Raw genomic sequence first — 23,917 nt, 5'->3', positions numbered from 1 at the left:
ATCACTGCAATTGGCTAGACCAGTAAGGTGGATGAACTCAAGGCATGGATATGTATGTGTGACTGGGATGTTAGAGCCATTATGGACACCTAGCTAAGGGAGGGATAGGACTGGCAGCTTAATGTTCCAGGATACAGGTGCTACTGGCTAGATATAACTGGGGGTAAAATCAGAAAAATTGCTTTATTGCTTCAGGAGAAAATCGTAGCAAGGATTGTCCCGTGAGGCTCTATCGGTGGAGCTGAGAAATAGTAAGTGGATGATGATCTTGTCGGTATTGTTCTACAGGCCCTCAAATAGTCCATGAGAATTAGAGCAAAAATATGCCGGAAGATTATAGACAGCTGCAAGATTAATAAGGTTGTCATTGGAGAGGATCTTAACTTCCAAATATAAACTGGAACTGCATGATGCCAAGGACTTAGATGGGGTGGAATTTGTCAAGCGTGTTTGGAAAAGTCTCCACAGGCATTATGTAAAGGGACCTATAAGGAAGAGAACAAACATTGACCTACTCTTTGAGAACAGGGTAGGGCAAGTGACTGAAGTGTCAGTGGACGAGCTTTTGGGACCAGCGACCACAGTTGTGTTAGCTGTAAAATATCTATTGATAAAGACAAGGCTGGTCTTTTAGTTCTAAAATGAGGCAAGGTCAACTTTAATGGTATTGGACAGGACATTACAAAAGTTGATTGCAGTAAGTTGCTTACGGGCAGAGTGACATCCAGAATTCGGGATGCTTTTAAAAGTGCAACATTGAGATTTCAAGGTATGCATGTTCCTGTTAGAGTGAAAGGCAACGTCCCCCCATTCCTTCTCTCCAGAGATGCTGCCTGTTCTGCTGAGTTACTCCAGCATTTTGTGCCTATCTTTGGTTTAAACCAGCATCTGCAGTTTCTTCATACACAGATTGAAGGGCAAGGCAGGCAAGGGTAAGGAAAACACAATTGCTGAATTATACAGGGAGTTTGGGTAATTTGGGACTTTAGTTCTTAGAGCACAGGAGACTAATGGGTGATCTTATCAAGGTTGTAAAATTACTGGGATAATTGGATAGGTTGAATGCACAATGTGTTTTTCCCAGAAAATGGGAATCAACAGGATGGCATCGGGTTAAAGTGATAGGGGAAAGATTTAATAGGAACCCGAGGAGCAACATTTTCCATACAGAGTGTGGTGGGTACATGGAACAAGCTGTTAGAGGAAGTAGTTGAGGCAGATACAACAACAAAATTTAAAATACATTTGGTCAGGAACATGGGTAGGAAAGGTTCAGTGAGATATAGGCCAAATGTAGGCAATTGGGAATAGATTAAGTGAGAATAGACGAGTTGCCTGAATTTCCTATTACCGTGCTGTGTGACTCCATAACTCGAAATTCTAGCATTACTGCAATTTGTCAGTGGATGTGGATGTCCAAATACTACTGAAAAGCTGACGACTCAAACCACGGGCTCTATGGTACAGTTAGGAGAGTCATAGCCTCATAGCGCCAGAGACCCAGGTTCAATCCCGCCCAAGGGCGCTGTTTGTGCGGATTTTACACATTTCTCTGTGACACTGCATTGTTTATTCTGGGGACCCATGTTTCTTCCCACATCTGAAAGGTATGCGGACTGATGTTAAAGGTCAAGTGATAAATTCATAGTTTTTCTATATTTTTGTGCATGGCAGAATGCGAAGGGAGTTTATGAGAATATGTAGAAAACCAAAATGGAATTAAAATTGGATTTGTGTTTGACGATATGTTTGTTTGACGGTCAGCAAGAACATGGCGGATCACAGGGTCTGTTTCTCCGCTGTATCTCTCTATGACTGTTTACAGTGACGAGGTTAATGGTGAATCTTAAGACAAATCAGAATACAAATATTTACATTGGTAACAAGTACATTTATGCACACCTACCCGATTACCTGAAAATCCAATAAATTCAAGCAGTCGAAGAATTCTCAAAGGTAGCAAAGATAGCATCTGGTTGGGGGGAGAAAATATTTTCCTTCACCATCATAGTCAAGTGATAAATTTATGCAGCAAAAAGTTTTTCTGCAATATAAAGTGGCAACTCCACTGTAAGGCGTATAGCATACCAGGTTAAACGCTCCAATCCCTAACTTGACACCACCTTCAAACTGGCAGTAGACATCAGTTTTAACTCGATCCTGTGTCATCTGTACAATCTGTTGGCATTCCCTTAACAATCAAATTAAATGGTAAACAAGTTAAACCAAAAATAAATAATCTTTAACCATGACCCTGAATCCAAACCAGCAATTCCAATATCCCTCCTCATAAATTAAACATCTCAAATTACATGCAGTCAATATCCCTGACTGGTTAGATACATCCCAGCTCAATTTTAACTGTCATTAAAAATTGAAACCATCAAAGAAATACTTACTTTGTGAAGACGTTTTTTAATGATTCAACTCCATAAATTTTAAGATTGTTTTGAATAGGGACACATCTAATTGTTGTTGGGGGATGGTAGTTAATTGGGGAAAGGCAGATCACAATGTCATTAGGCAATGGTTCAATGATACTTTATTGTCACATGTACCTAGGTAACGAGAAATGCTTTGTTTCGCATATAACCGAACAGTCCTATCTACTGCCTGCCACTGCATAAGGCAGCTGGCGGCCCTCGTCCGGTCTCCCTTCATGCTCGAAAGCCCCTTGGCGGGTCCCCCTTTGGTCTCGATAGCGCCCGTCGGGTCCCTCCATCGTTCTCAGCGGCCCCTTGCCAGGTGCTCCATCGTTCTCGGCCGTGCACCCCGCTGGGGAACTCTCAGCGGGCATAGAATCATAGTGATATAGAGTGGAAACAGGCCCTTCAGCTCAACCTGCCCACTCCGGCCTACATGTCCCAGCTACATGAGTCCCACCTGCCTGCGTTTGGTCCATATCCCTCAAAACCTGTCCTATCCATGTACCTGTCTAACTGTTTCTTAAATGTTGGGATAGTCCATGCCTCAACTACCTCATTGGCAGCTTATTCCATACACCCACCACACTTTGTGTGAATAATATACCCATCAGATTCCTATTAAATCTTTTCCCCTTCACCTTAAAACTATGTCCTCTGGTCCTCGATTCACCTACTCTGGGCAAGAGACACTGTGCATCTACCCAATCAATTCCTCTCATGATTTCATACACCTCTATAAGATCACCCCTCATCCTCCTGCGCTCCAATGAACAGTCCCAGCGTACTCAACCTCTTCCTATAGCTCAGACCCTTTAGCCCTGGCAACATCCTTTCCTATAATATAGTGCCCAGAACTGAACACAATTCTCCTCATTCTGGGCCCCCCTACACTTTCATCGGTCCACCTCTCCCTCATCGGTGCACCTGTCGGTGGTTACTTGCGGGTCTCTTCTCGCTCCCCCAGGACTAGCCACATTGAAGCTATGGCCAAGAAAGCACACCAATGCCACTACTTCCTCAGAAGGCTTCATACATGCTGTCCTCTCATCAGTTACGGCATGCTGATACCAGGCATCAATAGGTAAGCAGCTACAGCTCCTGCAAGGTTTCTCTGCAGGAATGTTGTAGGCCTTATGTGTTATGGCTGTTGGGAGCAGAGATGAAGTCTGGAGAGTTGCCAGGATTTGGGTTCACTTCAGGTGCAAGGAAATAGTCCACATATAGTGAGCTGGTAAGTGAGTGAGTGCAGTAGGGAGAGCAGTCAGCAGCTGGAGAGGGAAGAGTTAGAGAGCCCTTCCTGTGTCATGTCACCAGTGATGCCAATACTTCCATCAGGTTCCCTCCAGGTATGGCCTGCCAGTCACCTTCAGACAGGTAACTTCCTGATATTGCCTTCTGAAACCAGGAATGTACAACTAAACATCTAGTGCTTCAGACGATATGCAACTAAAACACCAATATGTGCTGTGAACATCCTGCAAGGAGAGTTTCCCAATGCAAGATCACTGGGAATCTGCAGTACTGGGTAGCCTCCAGAAGGTTTGGTTTAGCTTTGCACAGAGGTGAACGCCATCAGGAATAAACACAAGACTTCTAATTAAGAGTTAGAGAACACAGACGTCCTTTACCTGTAAATGTTGTAACTTGTTCGGATTTTGATACCTCCTTTAATAAAGTTAATCATATTTTCATCCTAGAAGGAATCACTGGATTAGAGAGAGACTGTCTGATCCTTGATATAGAGAAGGGGTATAAAATCGGAGGAATTACTTTACCAATCAGGGAGAATGTAATGGCAGTACTCAGAGAGGACATACTGGAGGATATGTCTACTGAGTATTATGGATTGAGTTAAAAAATAAGACATCAGCAATTACTCTAATGGGATTATTTAATAGGCCACTCAATAGCCAGTGGGAGATAGTGTCAGATATGTAGACATATTATGGAAGGATGAACCACAGGGTTGTTGTTGTGAGTGACTTTAACTTCCCCAATGTTGACTGGGACTTAAGTAGGGCAAGAGGATTAGATGGGACAGAATTTTATTAGGTGTATCCAAGAAGGTTTGCTAAAACAGTATGTGGGTAGTCAGATTGGAGGAGGGACCATAATGGACCTTGTATTAGGAAACGAGCCTTGCCAAGAGACTCGTGTTGCAGTGGAAGAACAATTTTGAGATACGTTTTATGGTTATTTTGAATAGGGATAGGTCTGGTTGTTAGGGGAAAGTACTTAATTGGGACAAGACAGATTACAATGTCAGATTCAGATTCAATCTTTATTGTCATTGTGCAGTGTACAGTACATATATATATATGTACATACAGTCGTAGTAGTGCAATTTTTCTGGGGGACGGAGTGTCCAGGGGGAGGGGGTGACTAGCAATTAGCGAGGTGCAGAGTTAAGTAGTGTAACAGCCGCAGGGAAGAAGCTGTTCCTGGACCTGCTGGTCCGGCAATGGAGAGACCGGAGGAGGGTAAAAAGGCTGTGGCTGGAGTGAGAGCAGTCCTTGACGTTGCTGCGCACCCTTCGCAGGCATCGCTTGCTTTGGACAGACTGAATGGAGGGGAGTGAGGAACCGGTGATGCGTTGGGCAATTTTCACCACCCTCTGCAGTGCTTTCCGGTCGGAGACAGAGCAGTTGCCATACCATACTGTGATACAGTTGGTAAGGATGCTCTCGATGGTGCAGCGGTAGAAGTTCACCAGAATCTGAGGAGACAGATGGACCTTCTTTAGTCTCCTCAGGAAGAAGAGACGCTGGTGAGCCTTCTTGACCAGAGTTGAGGTATTGTGGGTCCAAGAGAGGTCATCGGAGATGTTGACCCCCAGGAGCCTGAAGCTGGAGACACGTTCCACCTCCGTCCCGTTAATATGGATGGGGGTGTGCGTGCCGCCCCTAGACTTCCTGAAGTCTACAATTAGGTCCTTGGTCTCCTTGGAGTTAAGGGCCAGGTTGTTGTCAGCGCACCATGCTGCTAAGTGCTGGACCTCCTCCCTATAGGCCGACTCTTCGGTGTTGTTGATGAGGCCAATCACCGTTGTATCATCTGCATACTTGATGATGGTGTTAGTACCATGTACAGGTGTGCAGTCGTAGATGAAGAGGGAGTAGATGAAGCGGCTCAGCACACAGCCCTGTGGAACGCCGGTGTTCAGGGTGAGGGTTGAAGAGGTGTGTTTGTCTAACCTAACAGACTGGGGTCTGTTGGTTAGAAAGTCCAGTATCCAGTTGCAGAGGGAGGGGTCGATGCCCAGGTTACAGAGTTTGGTGATCAGTTTTGAGGGTATAATGGTGTTGAATGCTGAGCTGTAATCGATGAACAGCATTCTTACGTAGGTGTCTCTGTTGTCGAGGTGGGAGAGGGTGGAGTGAAGTGCCGTTGAGATGGCATCCTCCGTACTCCTGTTCTTGCGGTAGGCGAACTGATAGGGATCCAGTGTGGGGGGTAGGCAGCATTTTGAGGTGTGCCAGGACCAGCCTCTCGAAGCACTTGGTGATGATGGGGGTAAGTGCAACTGGGCGGAAGTCGTTAAGGCTTGCCGCAGTGGAGTGTTTTGGCACCGGCACGATGGAGGTGGTTTTAAGGCACGTGGAGACAACTGCTTGGGCAAGTGACAGGTTGAAGATGTCAGTCCAGACGTCTGTCAGCTGCGCAGCACAGGCCTCGAGGACGCGCCCGGGGATGCCGTCAGGGCCAGCAGCTTTACGTGCATTAATCCTGCTCAGTGCCACGTACACGTCGTAGGGGGTGAGTGTGAGGGGTTGGTGATCAGCAGGTAGCACAGCCTTGATGGCTGTCTCTAGATTGTCCCTGTCGAAGCGGCCATAGAAGTGATTAAGCTCCTCAAGGAAGGAGGCGTCGCTGGATGTGGGGGTGGTGTTGGAGGGTCTGTAGTCCGTGATGGCCTGGATGCCTTGCCACATGCGTCGAGGGTCAGAGTTGTTATTGAAGTGCTCCTCAATCCTGAGCTTATGGCAGTGCTTGGCCTTCTTGATGCCCCTCTTCAGGTTAGCCCTGGATGAACTGTAGTCTCGAGCATCACCTGACCTGAAAGCGGTGTCCGGTGCTTTCAGCAGTAGCCTGACCTCGCTGTTCATCCATGGCTTCTGATTCGGGAATATGGTCACCTGTTTGAGGGAGGTGACACTATTGATGGTGGAGTTTATAAAGTCCAAAACAGAGGATGTATAAGAGTCAGTGTCCGTGTGAGAGTCAAGGGTGGCCTGGGCTGCAAACGCCTTCCAGTCAGTGTTTCCAAAACACTGCTGAAGTGTGGAGTCCGCCTCCTCTGACCAGACTTTAACTGTCCTCACAGTGGGTTTAACACGTCTGATGAGTGGGGAGTACTTAGGGAGCAGGAACAATAAGAGGTGATCAGACTGTCCAAGGTGGGGGAGGGGGACGGCTTTGTAAGCTTCAGCTATGTTAGTGTAGACTTTGTCCAGTGTCTTGTCTTCTCTAGTGGGGAAGGATACATGTTGGTGGAATTTGGGGAGTACAGTCTTCAGGTTGGAGTGATTTAAGTCACCCGCAACAATCAAGGCTGCCTCGGGGTTGTGAGTCTGTTCTTTGCTAATGGCAGTATGCAGTTCATTCATTGCAAGCTTAGCATTAGCATCAGGAGGAATATAGGCTGCAGTCACAACAGTGGAGGTAAACTCTCTGGGCAGATAGAACGGTCTGCATCTAACCAAGAGGAACTCAAGGTTAGCTGAGCAGTGACTCTCGATGATGGTGGTGGTGTATGTGCACCATGCTTTTAGGCAGGTGCTAAAGAGGGTTGATTGGGAGCACTTGATATTGGGTATGTCCACATATAACATGTGGGAGTTGCTTAAAGGCCAACTGAGCAAAGTGCAGAATCAGTATGTTCCAGAAGGGAGGAAAGATAAGGGAATTGTGGATGACCAAGGAAGTTGTAAATTTGGTCAGGAAGAAAAAAAAAGTATGCGTCAGGTTCAAGAAAGTGGCATTTGACGGGGCTTATAAGAAATATGAAGCGAGTAGATAGGATGGTAAAGAAGGTTGGGGCACTGAATAGAAGCGTCTACAGGACTTTTGTTTGGCCACATTTGGAGTATTGTATGCAGTTCTGGTCACCCCATTACAGGAAAGACGTGGAGGTTTTGGAGAAATTGCAGAGGAGGTTTACCAGAATGCTGCCTGGATTAGAGTTTCAGCTGCAGGGAGAGGTTGGATAGACTTGGATTGTTTTAGTTTAGAGATACAGCGCGGAAACAGGCTCTTCAGCCCACTGGGTCCGTTCTGACCAGCGATCCCCACACATTAACACGATCCTACACCCACTATGGACAATTTTTACATTTACCAAGCCAATTAACCTACAAACCTGTACGTCTTTGGAGTGTGGGATGAAACCAAAGGTCTTAGAGAAAACTCACGCAGGTCACGGGGAGAACGTACAAACTCCGTACAGACAGCACCCATAGTCGGGATTGAGCCCGGGTCTCTGGCGCTGCATTCGCTGCAAGGCAGCAACTCTACCACTGTGCCACCGTGTGCGACTTACAGGTAGACATTTCTCTAGAATATCTAAGGTTGAGTGGCGACTTGATAGGAGTACATAAAATAATGAGAGGCATAAATTTGGTAGACAGTCAGAACTCTTTTCCCCCCAGGGTAGAAATGTCCAATACTGGAGGGCATAGCTACAAAGTGAGAGGAGGAAAATGTAATGAAGGGGCAAGTGTTTATTGCATAGACAGGGATGGGGACCCAGAATACGCTGTCAGGAGTTGTGATGGAAGGAAAGGTTGAGCAGGCTGGAACTCTATTCCTTGGAGTGCAGGAGGATGAGGGGTGATCCTACAGAGGTGTATGAAATCAGGAGAATGGATGGGGTAGGTGAATTGAGAACCAGAGGACATGGGTGTAAGGTGAAAAGATTTAATCTGAGGGGTAACTTTTACACACAAAGGGTGGTGGGTGTATGGATTGAGATGCCGGAGGAGGTAGTTGAAGCAGGGACTATTGCAACATTTAAGAAGCAATTTGACAGGTACATGGATAGGACAGGTTTAGAGGGCCAAACGCTGACAAGTGGGACTAGTGTAGATGGAACATGTTGGTCACTGTGGGCACGATATGCCGAAGGCCCTGTTTCCAAGCCGTTTGACTCTATGAAAGAGTACAGTAGAAGTTACAATATTTTGCAATATTGTTGAAACTGATAAGGCTCTGCTGAAATATGAAAAGAAATGTGTAAGGTTACTGAATGAAGAAATTATTTTTTGTAAAACTTGCTCAGCCTAGCTTTAGCCTCGACATCCTATGGGAAGAAGCACTAACATAGTGAAGAACATTGCAGCTCTTCCATTAAGTTTTGCCCAGGTGCCCATCCCAAAGGCATAATGGTAAAACTTAAAAATATTTATCAGAAATTAAAACATACTCATATAAGCTAAAAAATGTACAAATGTTTCACTATGCTTTAATGTCCCATGGGCCTAACATTGAGTTATTGGCTTGTTTGTAATGTCATTCAGATAATCTTTACCCCTGTTCTCACTGGGCTACATATGAATGCAGCCCCACGTACAGGTAGACGGTAATGCAACAGGGATATCAGGAGTGGCCTCTAACTGCCAGCATTGGTTACATCCCAAGAATAATTTCTTTTTAATCCCTCTCTGCCCCAAGTTCACCCATTTTTGTCAGTCATTTGTGGCAACTGATAAGGCTCTGCTGAAATATGAAAAATGGTGCCACAGGTTTTGTCAACTAGTCTCTGGACCCTGTAATAAAAACAGGAAGATTTACAATTTCACTAATAAAAGCAGAAAGATTTAACATTTGCCATAAAATGCACTTGAATAGTTTATAGGTTTAAAATAATTTTGATGGTTATATTGTCAAGTTAATCATAACTAGATCACATTTGCCGTAAATATAAAAATGGGGCTTTTCTTCTGATCCGCACCAAATAAATCATCTAGTTAATAGGTGACTTGGCTCAATGAAATAGGAAGACACACATTTAGACATTGGGGTCTGTTGTAACTGAATGGACTGATTGTACATATAATTGATGCTCATGATTGGCCATTTGCATTAAGGGTCTCGACCCGAAACATCATCCATTCCTTCTCTCCAGAAATGCTGCTTGTCCTGCTGAGTTACCCCTGCGTTTTGGGTCTATCTTCTGCATGAATAACTGATCAGTCTTGAATGTCTGTGGAACATTACTTCATTGTTTTAAGAAGGTGGAATGATTGTACATAAGGTTGCAAACAATTCATTATTTTCTCAGTCAATCATAGGTTGGTTATAATGAAATATATCATGTAGAGATACATTGTCATGTAGGACAGTGTTAACTGCTTGCTTTTGTAAAGACAGTCAAGTTTGAGCACAGGTCTCTTACCTGCACCAATGTCAGAGCTGCCTTCTGAAGTAGACATTCAGCGTAGCACATCTCTGCATGCATCTCCTCTGATGGACACCAATATAATTATAAATGTTAGCAATTAAGGTAGCAGTTTAAGATATGTTTAAGAACATGCAAAAACAAGATGAAAGGGATTGGACAAGGAACGTTTGCCCTAATGCTCACATTCTAATGTCTAAAATCATTAGGGGGCATTTTTACATCAATCTGTAACATAAGATGGTTTTGATACTAAACGCAGTACACATACTGCCCTGCTTATGATGTATATTTGTTAATTTTATTAACTATCCTAAGTCGTGTTTCTTCTACAGATGCACTTTAGGAAGCGTACTGTTGTGTTGCATCACAGGTTGGTTTGGGAACATCCCTGCCCAAGACCACAATATATTGCAGAGATGTAGAGGGAGCCCAGTCCATCACACAGACCAGACTCCATCCCATTGACGCCATCTACACTTCACTCTGCTTTGGAAAGCAGCCATCATGATCAAATACTTGTCCTATCCCAGTCATTCCTTCTTCTCCTTGCTCCCATCTGGCATAAGGTACAGAAGCATGAAAGGACTCAAGAACAACAATATTTAAGAGGGAGTTAGATGTGGCTCTTGTGTCTAAAGGGATCAGGGGGTATGGAGAGAAGGCAGGGATGGGATACCGAGTCGGATGATCAGCCATGATCATATCGAATAGCGGTGCAGGCTCAAAGATCCGAATGGCCTACTCCTGCACCTATTTTCTATGTTTCTATGTTCTTCCCCTCATTTGTTAGGCTTTTGAACGGTCCTTCCATAAACTACTGTGCACCACTACCCCATTGAGGACGTTGGACTTGGTCTAAAGAACTGACGTGCTACAATGATGAGAACTATATTTGCACTGTTTCTTCCCCTTTGCTTTATGTACCGTTCTTGAGAATAACACTGTCAGAGACATCAGCCAATGCTTAAGCATACCAAAATTAACTGTTTGGAACACCATTAAGAAGAAAGAGAGCACTGGTGAGCTTACTAATCGCAAAGGGATTGCCAGGCCAAGGAAGACCTCCACAGCTGATGACAGAATTCCCTCTATAATAAGGAGAATGTGCGGGGCAAGTGTTTGTTTTTACAAGGCCAGCGGTGGGTGCCTGGGTGGTGGTAGAAACTGATATGATAGTAGTGATTAGGCTTTCAGATAGGCAGGCAATGGAGAGATATGAATCACATGCAGACAGAGTAGATTAGTTTCACTTGTTATCAAGTTTGGCACAGATATTGTGGGTTAAAAGGCATGTCGCTGTGACATCCTGTTCTATGTTTTTGCTTACTCACATCCTCTATAAAGTGCAATGATCAAAACTGCACATAACATTCCAGTGTTTTGTGAAGTTGCTCCAACTGTTATATACTATGCCCTGTCTTATGACCAAGCCTACCAGCAGGCCCGACTCGACTGCCGTGGACTTGTTCGCGGAGGACGGAGGTTGACCCAGCTCGCCCACCGCGGACTCCACACTCGGTCTCGAGCCACCAGCGCCGGCGCGACCCTAGTGCAACCACCGAGAGCGAAGGAGACCGCCACGAGTGTAGGGTGACCACCGAGACCGAGGTAGCCTGTCGAGAGCAAGGAGGGCCACCGAGAGCTACCCGGCAGGGGGCTGTCGAAAACAAACAGGGTCCTGGCAGGGGGCTGACAAGTACGAAGGGGAGACCCCGCGGGGGCTGCCGAGAACAAAGTGGGGAGAATAAAGGGGGACCCGGCGGCGAGCCACCGTCTGCCTCCTGCGGCAGCAGGCAGAAGATGGGACTGTTCAGCAAATTTCTGTAAATTTGTCGGCGCCAGAAGAATGGTGACTCTTGTGCACGGTCTAGGTGAGGTCTGCTACATTTATATTTGACATTCCAAAGAGCAACACCTCACACTTGTCCAAATTAAACTCCATCTATAATTTCTCTACCTATATTTCCAATCAATCGACATTCTGTTGTAACCTTTGACAATCTTCCTCACTATTGACTTTTTAATCAGCCAACCTACATTTTCCTCAGGTCACCTATGTATACCACAAACAACAAAGGCACTCAGTGAGAATATACCAGGTGGTGCGTCTACTGTGGCATTATGGGTTGAGCGAAAAAATAAGAAAGGACCAATTACTCTGATGGAAGTATCTTATAAACCTCCAAGCGGGTGATAAAGGATCAGATATGTAGAACACAGGGTAATAGAGTCATCGAGTCATCAAATCATACAGCGTGGAAACAGGCCCTTCAACCTAACTTGACCACGCTGACTCAACATGCCCCATCCACACTAGTCGCACCTGCCCATGGTTGGCCCATAATCCTCTATACCAATCCTATCCTTGTACCTGTCCAAATGTCTCTTGAACGTTGCAATGGTACCTGCCTCAACTACCTCCTCCGGCAGCTCGTTCCATATACCCGCCACTCTTCATGTAAAAAAAATTACCCCTCGAGTTCCTATTAAATCTTTCCCTCCTCACCTTAAACCAATGTCCTCTGGCTCTCGATTCACCAACTCTGTGCATTTGCCCAATCTATTCCTCTCATGATCTTGTACACTTCTATAAGATCACCCTCATCCTCCTGCACACCAAGCAATAAAGTCCAAGCTTGCTCAACTTTTCCCTATAGCTCCCTAACCCTAACCCAGGAAGTATCCTTGCACCATTTCAAGCTTGACATCTTTCCTATAATATGGTGAAAAAAACTGAACACAATACTCTAAATGTGGCCTCACCAATATCTTATACAACTGTAACATGTCCTCCCAACTTCTATATTTAATACTCTGATTGATGAAGGCCAATGTGCCAAATTCCTTCCTGACCACATTATCCACCTGCGATACTAATTTCAAGGATCTATGTACATTCAATCCTAGTTCCGTCTGCTCTACAACAATGCCCTAAAAAAGGTATGAAACGTATCATTTGTTCTTTGCAACTTTTCATATCTCTAATTTCCCTCTCTCCTCTCAGTCTAAAGAAGGGTCTCGACCCGAAACATCACCTATTCCTTTTATTCTCTTCCCTTATCCCATCAATTTATTTTTCCTGATTTCTTAATGTAGCAATGTTACAAAATTTTGAGATTTTTAAAAATCAAGTCTGATCCCATCAGATAAAGCATAAAAAGAAGTTTAATTTGACACCTAATTCACTTTCATATCTCAAGTATTTAAAAAGTTATGGCCATTTTCATACTCGCAAATTAGCATCTTGTTCCCTATTGATTTTCTATGGACATAACAAAAAAGCTGTGATCGTGTGCTGTCAAAAGGCCATAACCTTCTTAAAAATTAAGAGAACTGAATGAAATTTTCAGTTATCGTAGATTGAACCATTCTGAAACAAATATAAAATAATCTAACTTGGATGACCTGAAATTGAAACATATAATTAGTTAGTTACCCAAGTGTAGCAAATTTCAAACTTCAATTACTAGATCTAAACATCTATCCATTTCTTAATAAATGATTAACATTTTTAAATAGCCCAAGTGTCCAAATAATACTCATAAATAATTCACAATAAAACATGATTTTTAAATCTCATTTACATTAATTTGTAGGCCAAATGGAAGGAATTTAGTGTTCAATTGGTGTAAATTAAAGTCCATTTTAAATCAGCTTTCTAGTGGGATCCTGTGAACGCGCTGGTTTAGAACGTTCACATTGCGGTAGATTTGTGCCCTCAAATGCCCAGAAAAATACTGCGGGATATAAAGAGCCCAAAATTAGCTACTCGCAATATTAAACTTGTATAAAGGGTTCTAAAGAAGCCCTTTTTAATGTAAAAATAAGGTACATACCTTTAATTGTTTGCTTTATAAAACCCTGGAGCTGCGAGAAGTCGCGGGTTTAGAGAGTGATTTTTAAACTACTATAACTATTATACAAGGCCATAAAAACTAATATTACCTTTTGCGACGGGGTCTTTCAGCGATTTTTCGTTAATGATTTACTAGGCTGAACATTTTCGATTGCAACAGCCTAGTGAAAATCGTGTTTTAAACATGCCCCCTCAAAACAGCGCCAAAATCACACACACGGGCTGGGGCAGATTTTCAACGACGCTTAAGGTAGGCTTTGCAACATACCTACTTAATGTTTCTCCAAACCTCTCCAACTTCAATTACTCCTTCTTCCATTTATTCATTGAATTCAATTTACTTCCATTTAAACTCAACTATTACTGTAAATACCTACATATATAGTATTTCCTTTGCACTATTTGTTAAACTTTACATTCATATGATGTATTTAATTCCAATTGCTATTTCCAATGAATATTTAATAACAATTCAATTATAATATAACGCATTGCAATATAATAATAAATAATAATTCAATTTCCTTCTCAAATTATATATTGCCCAAACAGCATTGATGTATTTACTGCTTATTTTTTCTGCCCCCTTCAATTTTTAATACCCTCATAGATCCAAACTTATTGCTATTCACAAATTACTCACTACTCTTCTATATACTACACATTCAAAGTCCATTATTATCATATTATCAAACTACACACTCAATCGTCATTAACACATATTCAACCAAACATTTACAGTACCTTCTGTCAGCTGGTCTGCTCCTCGTTTCAAAATTAAAAGTGATATTGACTCCACCACAGAATTTCTTTTCCGAAATCTGGACAAACCAATTAAAAAAATGCTTGTTACACTTTTGATGCAGCAGTCAGCTATAGTTTTAACTAGATTTAATTTTATAAAAGAACAACTTTGGATCATTTTTAAAAAGAGTAATTGGTTTTACACAATTCAAGATCTGTGTTTCACACAGTTATTCATCACAGTTGCAAACAGTTCTCTTTTCCAAATCAAACTATTATTATTTATTCCCAGGACACGACATCACGAGGAAAAATACACTTATCAACCCCCAGTTGCCATCCAGATGTTGGTTATGGGCATCTTTCTCGAGTTGTTCCTCAAGAAGAAGGTCAATGCTATCGATTTAGAGTATTCCAGAATTTTGAATTAGTAATGTAGTTGAAAAATGTTCAAGTCAGGACAGTGTATGCCTCAGCGAGAAACAGAGGAGGTAACCTTCCCTGGCTATCCCTCTCCTTTTAAGTGGGTTGGATGCACGATCCACAATTCCTCATATATTACAAGGGACCCTCAGCATTTATAAAGTAAGCGAGGATGCCATTCCAACCACCACATTGTATCTTGACTGATAGCTCTGTCTCCCTGAATTGCTTCACTATTAATTTGCAAAAAGGGGTCGATGTAAAAACATTGGTTTTGATCCCTTCCAAAGAGGGTACTTTGCATGAATAAAATATAATTTTGTATCGTCAAGTTGCAAACAGTTCTCTTTTCCAAATCAAATTATTATTATTTATTCCCAGGAAACAACATCACGAGGAAAAAAATATACTTATCAACCCCCAGTTGCCATACATGTTCAGAAACTTGAATCAATGAATACAATAGCTTTGAAAACATTGAATTATCAATGGGGGACCACAGTGGTGCAGCTAGCAGACATGGGTTTGATCCTGACCTTGGGTGCTGTCAGTGTGGAGTTTGCACATGCACCCTGTGGCCGCGTGTATTTCCTCCGGGTTTATCTCTGTTTTATCTCTGTTTTATCTTCCTACATCACAAAGATGTGCAGATTTGCAGGTTAATTGCAGGCAATTAACCTCTAAAATTGTAAAATGAACCAGTAAAATCTGTGGCAATCTGTGTATAGGGAGTGTATGCATGTGATTTGGTGATCCAGGCTCAGCTTTGATTCTTGGACCAGAGGACCTGGTTCCATGCTATATCTCTATAAATTAAACTAAATTAACCAATTTAGCAAGATGGACATGGATAAAGTACTGGGTCGCTAATAAAAGCTCCTTGGTTGCTTATAAAACCAGCATTGTAATACAACCAAAGTGACTTTTTATCATCAATAAGCTTGCATGAACCCAGGAGAATATAAGAGTCATTCTGTCTTAGTGTGAAGCCGAGCTCAGCTAACCATTTTCAATGGAATCTAATAGCAGACCTGTTTAGGAACTCTTCTACTTCCAAGTGCAGGACACTAAGGGAACTAAGTCACAGCTAGAGCACCAACTATTCCAAAACTGCCATAATATAGCAGGGGTCTGTATCATCTACTTGAGGCACTGCAGTAACTCATCAAGGCTCTTAGGCAGTGCGTCTCATACCACTGACCCTCACCTGGGCAGCAGGAGAATGTGAAAACCATCTGTTCAGAGCAACTCAGAGTGGTAATTACCACAATTAGCCAAGTTGTTAGTAGAATTCCTAACCTTTAGATTATTCAGACAATACGATTCAGTACTTTGATACAGACCAATGCTACTAAAACTTGAGAAAATTATGACAGGATTAACAAAGCACAGGAGGTGGCCCATGTGATCTCCAGGTTACCAAACACTTTAGTTCCCCTTCCCCTTCCCATACTGACCTTTCTGTCCTGGGCCTCCTCCATTGTCAGTGAGGCCAAATGCAAATTGGAGAAACAGCTCCTCATATTTTGCTACATTTTACAACCAAGTGGTATGAATATTGATTTCTCAAACTTCAAATAACCCTTGTATCCCCGCTCTCTCCATCCCTCCCTCCACCCTAGTCGTCGCACTAGTTTCAGTCTGTATAACTCGTTATCACCTACCCCAAGCCAACAATGGACCATTGTTGGCTCCACCTCCATCGTTGTTTTTTTCATATATTTCATTCATTTGATCTAAGTGCTGTCTCTTGTTTCCCATTCCTCAGACTATCAGTCTGAAGAAGCGTCTTGTCTCGTAACGTCACCTATTCCTTTTCTCCAGAGATGCTGCCTGACCCGCTGAGTTACTCCAGCTTTTTGTGTCTATCTTTAACAAAGTACAGGCCTGCACACTGTCCAAGTTAATAGTGTTTTGTTTTTGACCGCACTTTGCAGCTTTGCTCGCTTTTCATATAATCCTTGCGTCCCTGAATCATATGACAATAGTCAATAGACAATAGGTGCAGGAGTAGGCCATTCGGCCCTTCGAGCCAGCACAGCCATTCACAGTGATCATGGCTGATTATCCACACAGTAACCCGTTCCTGCCTTCTCCCCATATCCCTTGACTGCTATCTTTAAGAGCTCTATCTAACTCTCTCTTGAAAGCATCCAGAAAATCAGCCTCCACTGCCTTCTGAGGCAGAGAATTCCACAGATTCAAGACTCTCTGGGAGAAAAAGTTTGTTCTCATCTCAGTTTTAAATGGCTTACCCCTTATTCTTAAACTGTGGCCCCTGGTTCTGGACTCCCCCCAACTTTGGGAACATGTTTCCTGCCTCGAGTGTGTCCAATCCCTTAATAATTTTATATGTTTCAATAAGATCCACTCTCATCCTTCGAAATTCTAGTGTATACAAGCCCAGTCGCTCCATTCTTTCAACATATGACAGTCCCGCCATCCCGGGAATTAGCCTCGTGAACCTGTGCTGCATTTCCTCAATGGCACAAATGTCCTTCCTCAAATTTGGAGACCAAAACTGCACATAATACTTCAGGTTTGGTCTCACCAAGGCCCTGTACAACTGCAGAAGGACCTCTTTGCTCCTATACTCAACTCCTCTTGTTTTGAAGGCCAACGTGCCATTAGCTTTCTTCACTGCCTGCTGTACCTGCATGCTTACTTTCAGTGACTGATGGACAAGGACACCCAGATATTGTTGTACATCCGCTTTTCCTACCTTGACAGATAATAATCTGCCTTCCTGTTCTTGCCACCAAAGAGGATTATCCACATTAAACTGCATCTGTCATGCATCTGCCCACTCACCCAACCTGTCCAAGTCTCCCTGCATCCACATAGCATCCTCCTCACAGTTCACACTGCCACCCAGCTTTGTGTCATCTGCAAATTTGCTAGTTACTTTTAATCCCTTCATCTAAATCATTAATGTATATTATAAAGAACTACGGTCCCAGCACCGAGCCTTGCAGTACCCCACTAGGCACTGTCTGCCATTCTGAAAGGGACCCGTTAATCCCTACTCTTTGTTTCCTGTCTGCCAACCAATTTTCTATCCGTGTCAGTACAACATGCTCTAATTGTGCCCTCTAATCTCCTATGTGGGACTTTATCAAAGGCTTTCTGAAAGTCCAGGTACACTACATCCACTGGCTCTCCCTTGTCCATTTTCCTAGTTGCATCCACAAAAAATCCAGAAAATTAGTCAAGCATGATTTCCCCATCATAAATCCATGCTGACTCAGACCGATTCTGTTACTGCTATCCAAATGTGACACTATTTAATCTCTTATAATTGACTTCAGCATCTTCTCCACCACCAATGTCAGGCTAACTGGTCCATAATTCAATGTTTTCTCTCTCTCTCTCTCTCCTTTCTTAAACGAATGGGATAACATTAGATACCCTCCAATCCACAGGAACCGATCCTAAATCTATAGAACATTGCAAAATGATCACCAATGCTTTCTAGAGCCACCTCTTTAAGTACCCAGGGATGCAGAGCATCAGGCCCTGGGGGTTTTATCAGCCATCATTCAGTCCCATATTGCAAGGAAACTGACCCTTTGGCCCAACATACCCATGTTGACCAAGATGCTCCACGTACACCAGTCCCACCTGCCCGCATTTGGTCCATATCCCTCTAGTTTCGTTTATTATTTTCACGTACAGTGAAAGGTGTTTTTGTTGCATGCTATCCAGTCAGTAAAAAGACGATACACGAGTACATTCTAAAGGTCCACAGAGAACAGACACAGATGCTAGAGTAACTCAGCGAGTCAGGCAGCATCTATGTTTCGGGTCAAGACTCTTCTTCAAACGAGTCAGGGGAGATTGAGAGTCAGGGGAGAGGGAAACTAGAGGTATGAAAAAGTACAGAACAAGTCAGAGCCATCACCGCTGGTTCAGTTCAGTTGCCCAATAGCAGCTGGGAAGAAACTCTAAACCTTTCCGAGCCATGTACCTGTCCAAATGTTTTTTAAATGTTGTTATACCTCAACTACCTCCTCTGACACTTTGTTCCATACAGTTTTTTACCCAGAGTAATGGAATCAAGAATCAGGGAACATCAGGTTAAGGTGAGAAGGGAAAAAATTAAAAGGTGCCCGAGGGACAACTTTTTCCACACAGAGGGTGGCGGATATATGAAACAAACTGCAAGCAGTTGAGGCAGGTACTATAACAACATTTAAAGAACATTTGAGTAGGAAGAAACTACAGATGCTGGTTTAAACCGAAGATAGACACAAAAAGCTAGACTAACTCAGCAGTACAGGCAACATCTCTGGAGTGAGGAAATTGATGACTTTTTGGGTCAAGGCCCTTCTTCAGATGAGTCAGGGAAAAGGCAAACGAGAGATATAGACAATGATGTAGAGAGATAAAGAACAATGAATGAAAGATATGCAAAAAAAGTAACGATGATAAAGGAAATAGGTCTTCTTCTTCTTATTGCGTCCACACACAAGATTAGAAGTTGTTCAGCCAGAGCTGAACACACTTCTCGGCATCTGCATACAATGGTGTCTGTCTTGCGCTTCTTGTGCATGTTGGTGGAAAGATTGGTGAAAATGGCCGCGACATGAACGCTCTTTCCTTGACCCCAAATGAAACAGGTGATTGATAGCTGTTTGTTGGGTGAAAACAAGAAGCTGGTGAGGGATAGAGAGGGAATGCTAGGAAATCAATATTCATACCAACATCAATACAAAAGGATATTTGGACAGGTACATGGATAGGAGACAAACACAGGCAACTGGGACTTGGATCATCTTGGTCAGTTTGGGCAAGTTGGGCCAAAAGGCCAGTTTCTGTGCTTTATGACTCTTTGACTCTGCACGGTGTCCTATCACTTCAACAATTCAGGTACACAACAGGGATTGCACATAATTTGGATGGTCCCTAGAACCTCCCCAAAACATCTTACCTTCTTTCAGAGTCTCAGTGGAAATCCAAATTTTCTCCAGGATAGACCATCATAACATTAAAATTGCTATAGACCACAAATGTAGGACAATTTTGAAGAAAAGCCAACTTTATCATAATGTTTTCATTTAATTTCATAATTTCAAGATCTTTGCTCAAATCACATGTTGAGCTGGTTAATGTTGAACAATACTAAGTTATTTCAATAGCAAGAAAAGGAGACAAATTTGGTCTGAAATATTAATTCTGCTGCATACAGACTACTTTTATCAAAATAATCACAAATTCTCAATAAAAATGGCACATTTTGATTAAAAACAATTTTTAAAGAGCCAGTCATACAGTAAGGAAATAATTTCCCTCTACCATCCCACTGCCTACCCCATCTCCCTCCCCCTCATCCTCCTCCCATTCCTTGCCCCAGCACCCACCCAGGTCGTAGAGCAGCGCCAGGGACTGGAACTCGTCCTGGTTCTTGTACGCGGCCCGGCCCTGGCTGTAGACTGCAGCCGTCAGCTCGGCCGCCGCCTGGGCTCCAGTGCAGGCCCCGACTTCATCTCCGGGCTCATCCATGACCCTGGACCCAGGCTCGTCCTCGGCCCCAGTCACGGCCCCATCCCAAGCCCCCAGCTTGGCCCTCACTCCAGCTCTAGCACCACCCTCCCCACCGGGCATCGGGCGCCACTCCTCGTTCGCCGCGGGCGCTGGAGTGCCCCTCCCTCTTGGAGTGTCCCGTCCTGCATTGTGACGTCACTCGGGGTTTTTTTTCCGCAATGGGAAAGTTTTCCGGCTGTTTTTAAAACTTTAAACGATTAAAAACTTCGGAAATATAGTTGGGAATGCGACAGGAAGATTTTTATCGCCTCAACGGGGAAAATGTGAGTAGGATGTGTGAAAATGGGAAGGCTGTGGTGTAGCGTTTGAAAGAAATTAGCAATTAACCAGATTGACACACACACAGTCACAAACAAGACAAAGAGTTTTAGTATTATAGAGAGGACTCAAACTGGAATGCTGAACAGTCTGCAGTGAGTCAAAAGTATATGTTTCAACATTTTCTTACCTTGATCTTGTGGATTAGTGAAGCATTAGAAAAAAGATACAGTATTCATTATTTTGCCAAGCTACTTTAAAGTGGACAGGAGATGGAGATCCTAATAAATAGTGCATTCTTAATCCATTATAACTAAATCTCTTTTTTTTTAAATCTACAAACTCTTCTCCTCGTTTGTTATTTTATACAAACCATGTCTTGACCAAACCTAATATATTTGAAGCAATAAGAACTTAGCTATGAAACTTACGAATTGGAAATCTAGAATTACTTAATTTGTCATTTTTTCTTACAATAGTGAAATTATAAACAAATTTAGTTTAGATTAGAGATACAGCGCGGATGCAGTCACTTCAGCCCACAGAGTCCACGTCGATCAGCGATCACTGCACATTAACACTATCCTACACACACTGGAGGCAATTTACACATACACCAAGCAGATCAAAGCGGATGATGATAAGGAACTGTAGAATGTTAGCTGAGGGGAGGGTGACAATGTGGCATACGTTGCGATGGAATTTTATTTATCCCAGGAGGGAAACTGATCTGCCATCAGTCAGAAAACACAGAATACATGAAACATTAAATTAAAGTGACGAGTGGAAAGGATTAGTGATGTGCAAAGATTGCGGAGAAGGGGAGGGTAAGGGGAGTCAATCTACCCCACAGCAGAAGGGGGTGGAGTTGAACAGTTTGATAGCCACAGAGAAGAAGGATCTCCTGTGGCGTTCTGCACTGCATCTTGCTGGAACCAGTCTGTTGCTGAAGGTGCTCCCCAGTTTGATCAGTCTGTCATGGAGGGGGTGTGAGCCCCCTCCCATCCAAGACCACGTCCCATGAATCGAACTCGGCCCCCAGGATGGAGCCAGCCTTCTTGATGAGTTTGTTAATCCTTTTGGCGTCTGCAGCATTCACCCTCCTGCCCCAGCACACAACAGCGAAGAAGATGGTATTGGCTACCACCATTTGGTAGAACATCTGCAGCATCTTACTGCAGACGTTGAAGGAGCAGCCGGCTCTGTCCCTTCTTGCACAATCGGTAATATTTAATCAGGAGGATAATAGAACTAGTCGGAAAACTAGGATGGAGAGAGAGAAGGGATGCAAGATTTACTTGCAGTTAGAGCAATCAATATTCATACCGCTGGGTGTAAGCTGCCCAAGAGAATTATGAGGTGCTGTTCGTCCAAATTGCGTTGGGCCTCACTCCGATAGTGGAGGGGGTCCAGGACGGTAAAATCAGTATGGGAATGGGAGGAGCAAAGTGTTTAGCAACCGGGAGATCATGTAGGCCTAGGCGGACTGAGCAGAGGTGTTTAACGAAACGATCACCGAGCCTGCGCTTGGTTTCGCCGATAGAGAGTGCAGCGTAGGTTTACACGGTTAATTCCCGGGATGGCGGGACTGTCATATGCTGAGAGAATGGAGCGGCTGGGCTTGTATATTCTGGAGTTTAGAAGAATGAGAGGTGATCTTATTGAAACATAGAAGATTATTAAGGGTTTGGACACGCTAGAGGCAGGAAACATGTTCCCAATGTTGGGGAGTCCAGAACCTGGGGCCACAGTTTAAGAATAAGGAGTAAGCTATTTAGAACGGAGACACTTTTTCTCACAGAGAGTTGAATCCATGGAATTCTCTGCCTCAGAGCGCGGTGGAGGCCGGTTCTCTGGACATTTTCAAGAGAGAGCTAGATAGGGCTCTTAAAGATAGCAGAGTCAAGGGATATGGGGAGCAGGCAGGAACGGGGTACTGATTGGGGATGATCAGCCATGATCACATTGAATGGAGGAGCTGGCTCGAAGGGCTGAATGGCCTACTCCTGCACCTATTGCCTATTGTTATATAGGAGCCCACACCTGGAACAATGGGTACAGTAGATGAGTTTGGAGGAGGTGCAAGTGAACCTGCCTCACCTTAAACGACCGTCGATGTTCTTGGACGGAGTTGAGGGAGGAGTGTTGCATCTTCTGCGGTTGCAGGGGAAAGTATCTGGGGAGGGGGTGGTTAATGTGGGAAGTGATGAGTTGCAGAGGAGGTGGAGCAGTCCCAATGGAGGTGGCGAAAATGTTGGAGGGAGTAACCAGGGAGTTGCAGAGGGAATGGTCTCTGCGGAAAGGGGTGTAGATGGGAGGATGTGACCAGTGGTTGGATCCTGTTGGAGGTGCCGAATATGTCGGAGGATTATTGTAAGTGACGGCTGATGAGGGTAAATGGTGATGACTAGTGACAGTCTGCCCCTGTTGAGATTGGGGGGGGATTGGGAACAAGAGCAGAGCTGTGGGATACCAAGCCGACCCCGTGTGAAGGCTTCATCTATGATGGAAGTGAGGAATCCTCGTTCCCAAAAGAATGAGGACATTGTGGCGGCTCCTAAGGGTCGTCCCATTATACTGCCGAACCCCTCGGCACAGGAGTGGTGCAGTCCGGAGGCGGTCCTTAGCCGGAGGGTATAAAAGGCAGGGTTTGGGTGCCATCTTTCCCTGGTTTCGTCTTCCCCTGAACCGGGAGGAAATAAAGTAAAGTGCTTCTCAAACTGCGGACTACTTGCCTCATTTTGAGACCCACGCACCACATTGGTGACCCCGACGTGATAGGGTTGACGCCGTCCGTCGGTTTCCCCGCCCACGCACGGTGCGTGGCCTGCAGGAATTTGTCGGCATGGTGGCATTCTACCATCGTTTCGTGCCATCCGCGGCCCACATCATGCGGCCCCTGTATCAACTTCTGGCGGGTGGGCAGCAGAAGAGCGTTGAGTGGACCCACGAGGCGGAGGCAGCTTTCGACGGCGCGAAGGAGGCCCTTGCTCGGGCCGTGCTGCTGGTGCACCCGCGGGAAGATGCCCCGACTGCTCTCACTGTGGATGCCTCGGAGTCGGCAGTTGGTGCTGTACTGGAGCAGCTGACGGGCGGAGTTTGGCGGCCTCTGGCCTTCTTCAGTCGGCACCTCAACCGCGCGCAGACCAAGTACAGTGCGTTCGATCGTGAGCTCCTGGCTCTGTACCTGGCTGTGCGCCATTTTCGTTACTTCCTGGAGGGCCGCCCGTTCACCGCCTACACCGACCATAAGCCGCTCACTTTCGC

At 44.2% G+C, this 23,917-nt stretch overlaps 1 protein-coding gene across 2 annotated transcripts in view; it reads right to left on the bottom strand.

Moving 5' to 3' along the window:
- Positions 1–23,917, bottom strand: part of LOC129695567 (tetratricopeptide repeat protein 39B) — a 123,605-nt gene that overhangs the window by 40,019 nt on the left and 59,669 nt on the right. For both annotated transcript variants that reach the window (XM_055632646.1, XM_055632645.1), the window contains 5 exons: positions 14,426–14,502; positions 9,820–9,887; positions 4,055–4,119; positions 2,089–2,191; positions 1,907–1,972 (listed from right to left, as the gene is read on the bottom strand). In XM_055632646.1, the coding sequence (XP_055488621.1) occupies positions 1,907–1,972; positions 2,089–2,191; positions 4,055–4,119; positions 9,820–9,887; positions 14,426–14,502 (379 nt within the window). The remainder of the gene's footprint in view (positions 1–1,906; positions 1,973–2,088; positions 2,192–4,054; positions 4,120–9,819; positions 9,888–14,425; positions 14,503–23,917) is intronic.

This window comes from Leucoraja erinacea, chromosome 3 (genome assembly GCF_028641065.1).
Source record: "Leucoraja erinacea ecotype New England chromosome 3, Leri_hhj_1, whole genome shotgun sequence".
Taxonomy (NCBI): Eukaryota; Metazoa; Chordata; class Chondrichthyes; order Rajiformes; family Rajidae; genus Leucoraja; species Leucoraja erinaceus.
Note: the sequence above shows the minus strand (reverse complement) of the source record. Positions and strands in the feature narration are given on the sequence as shown.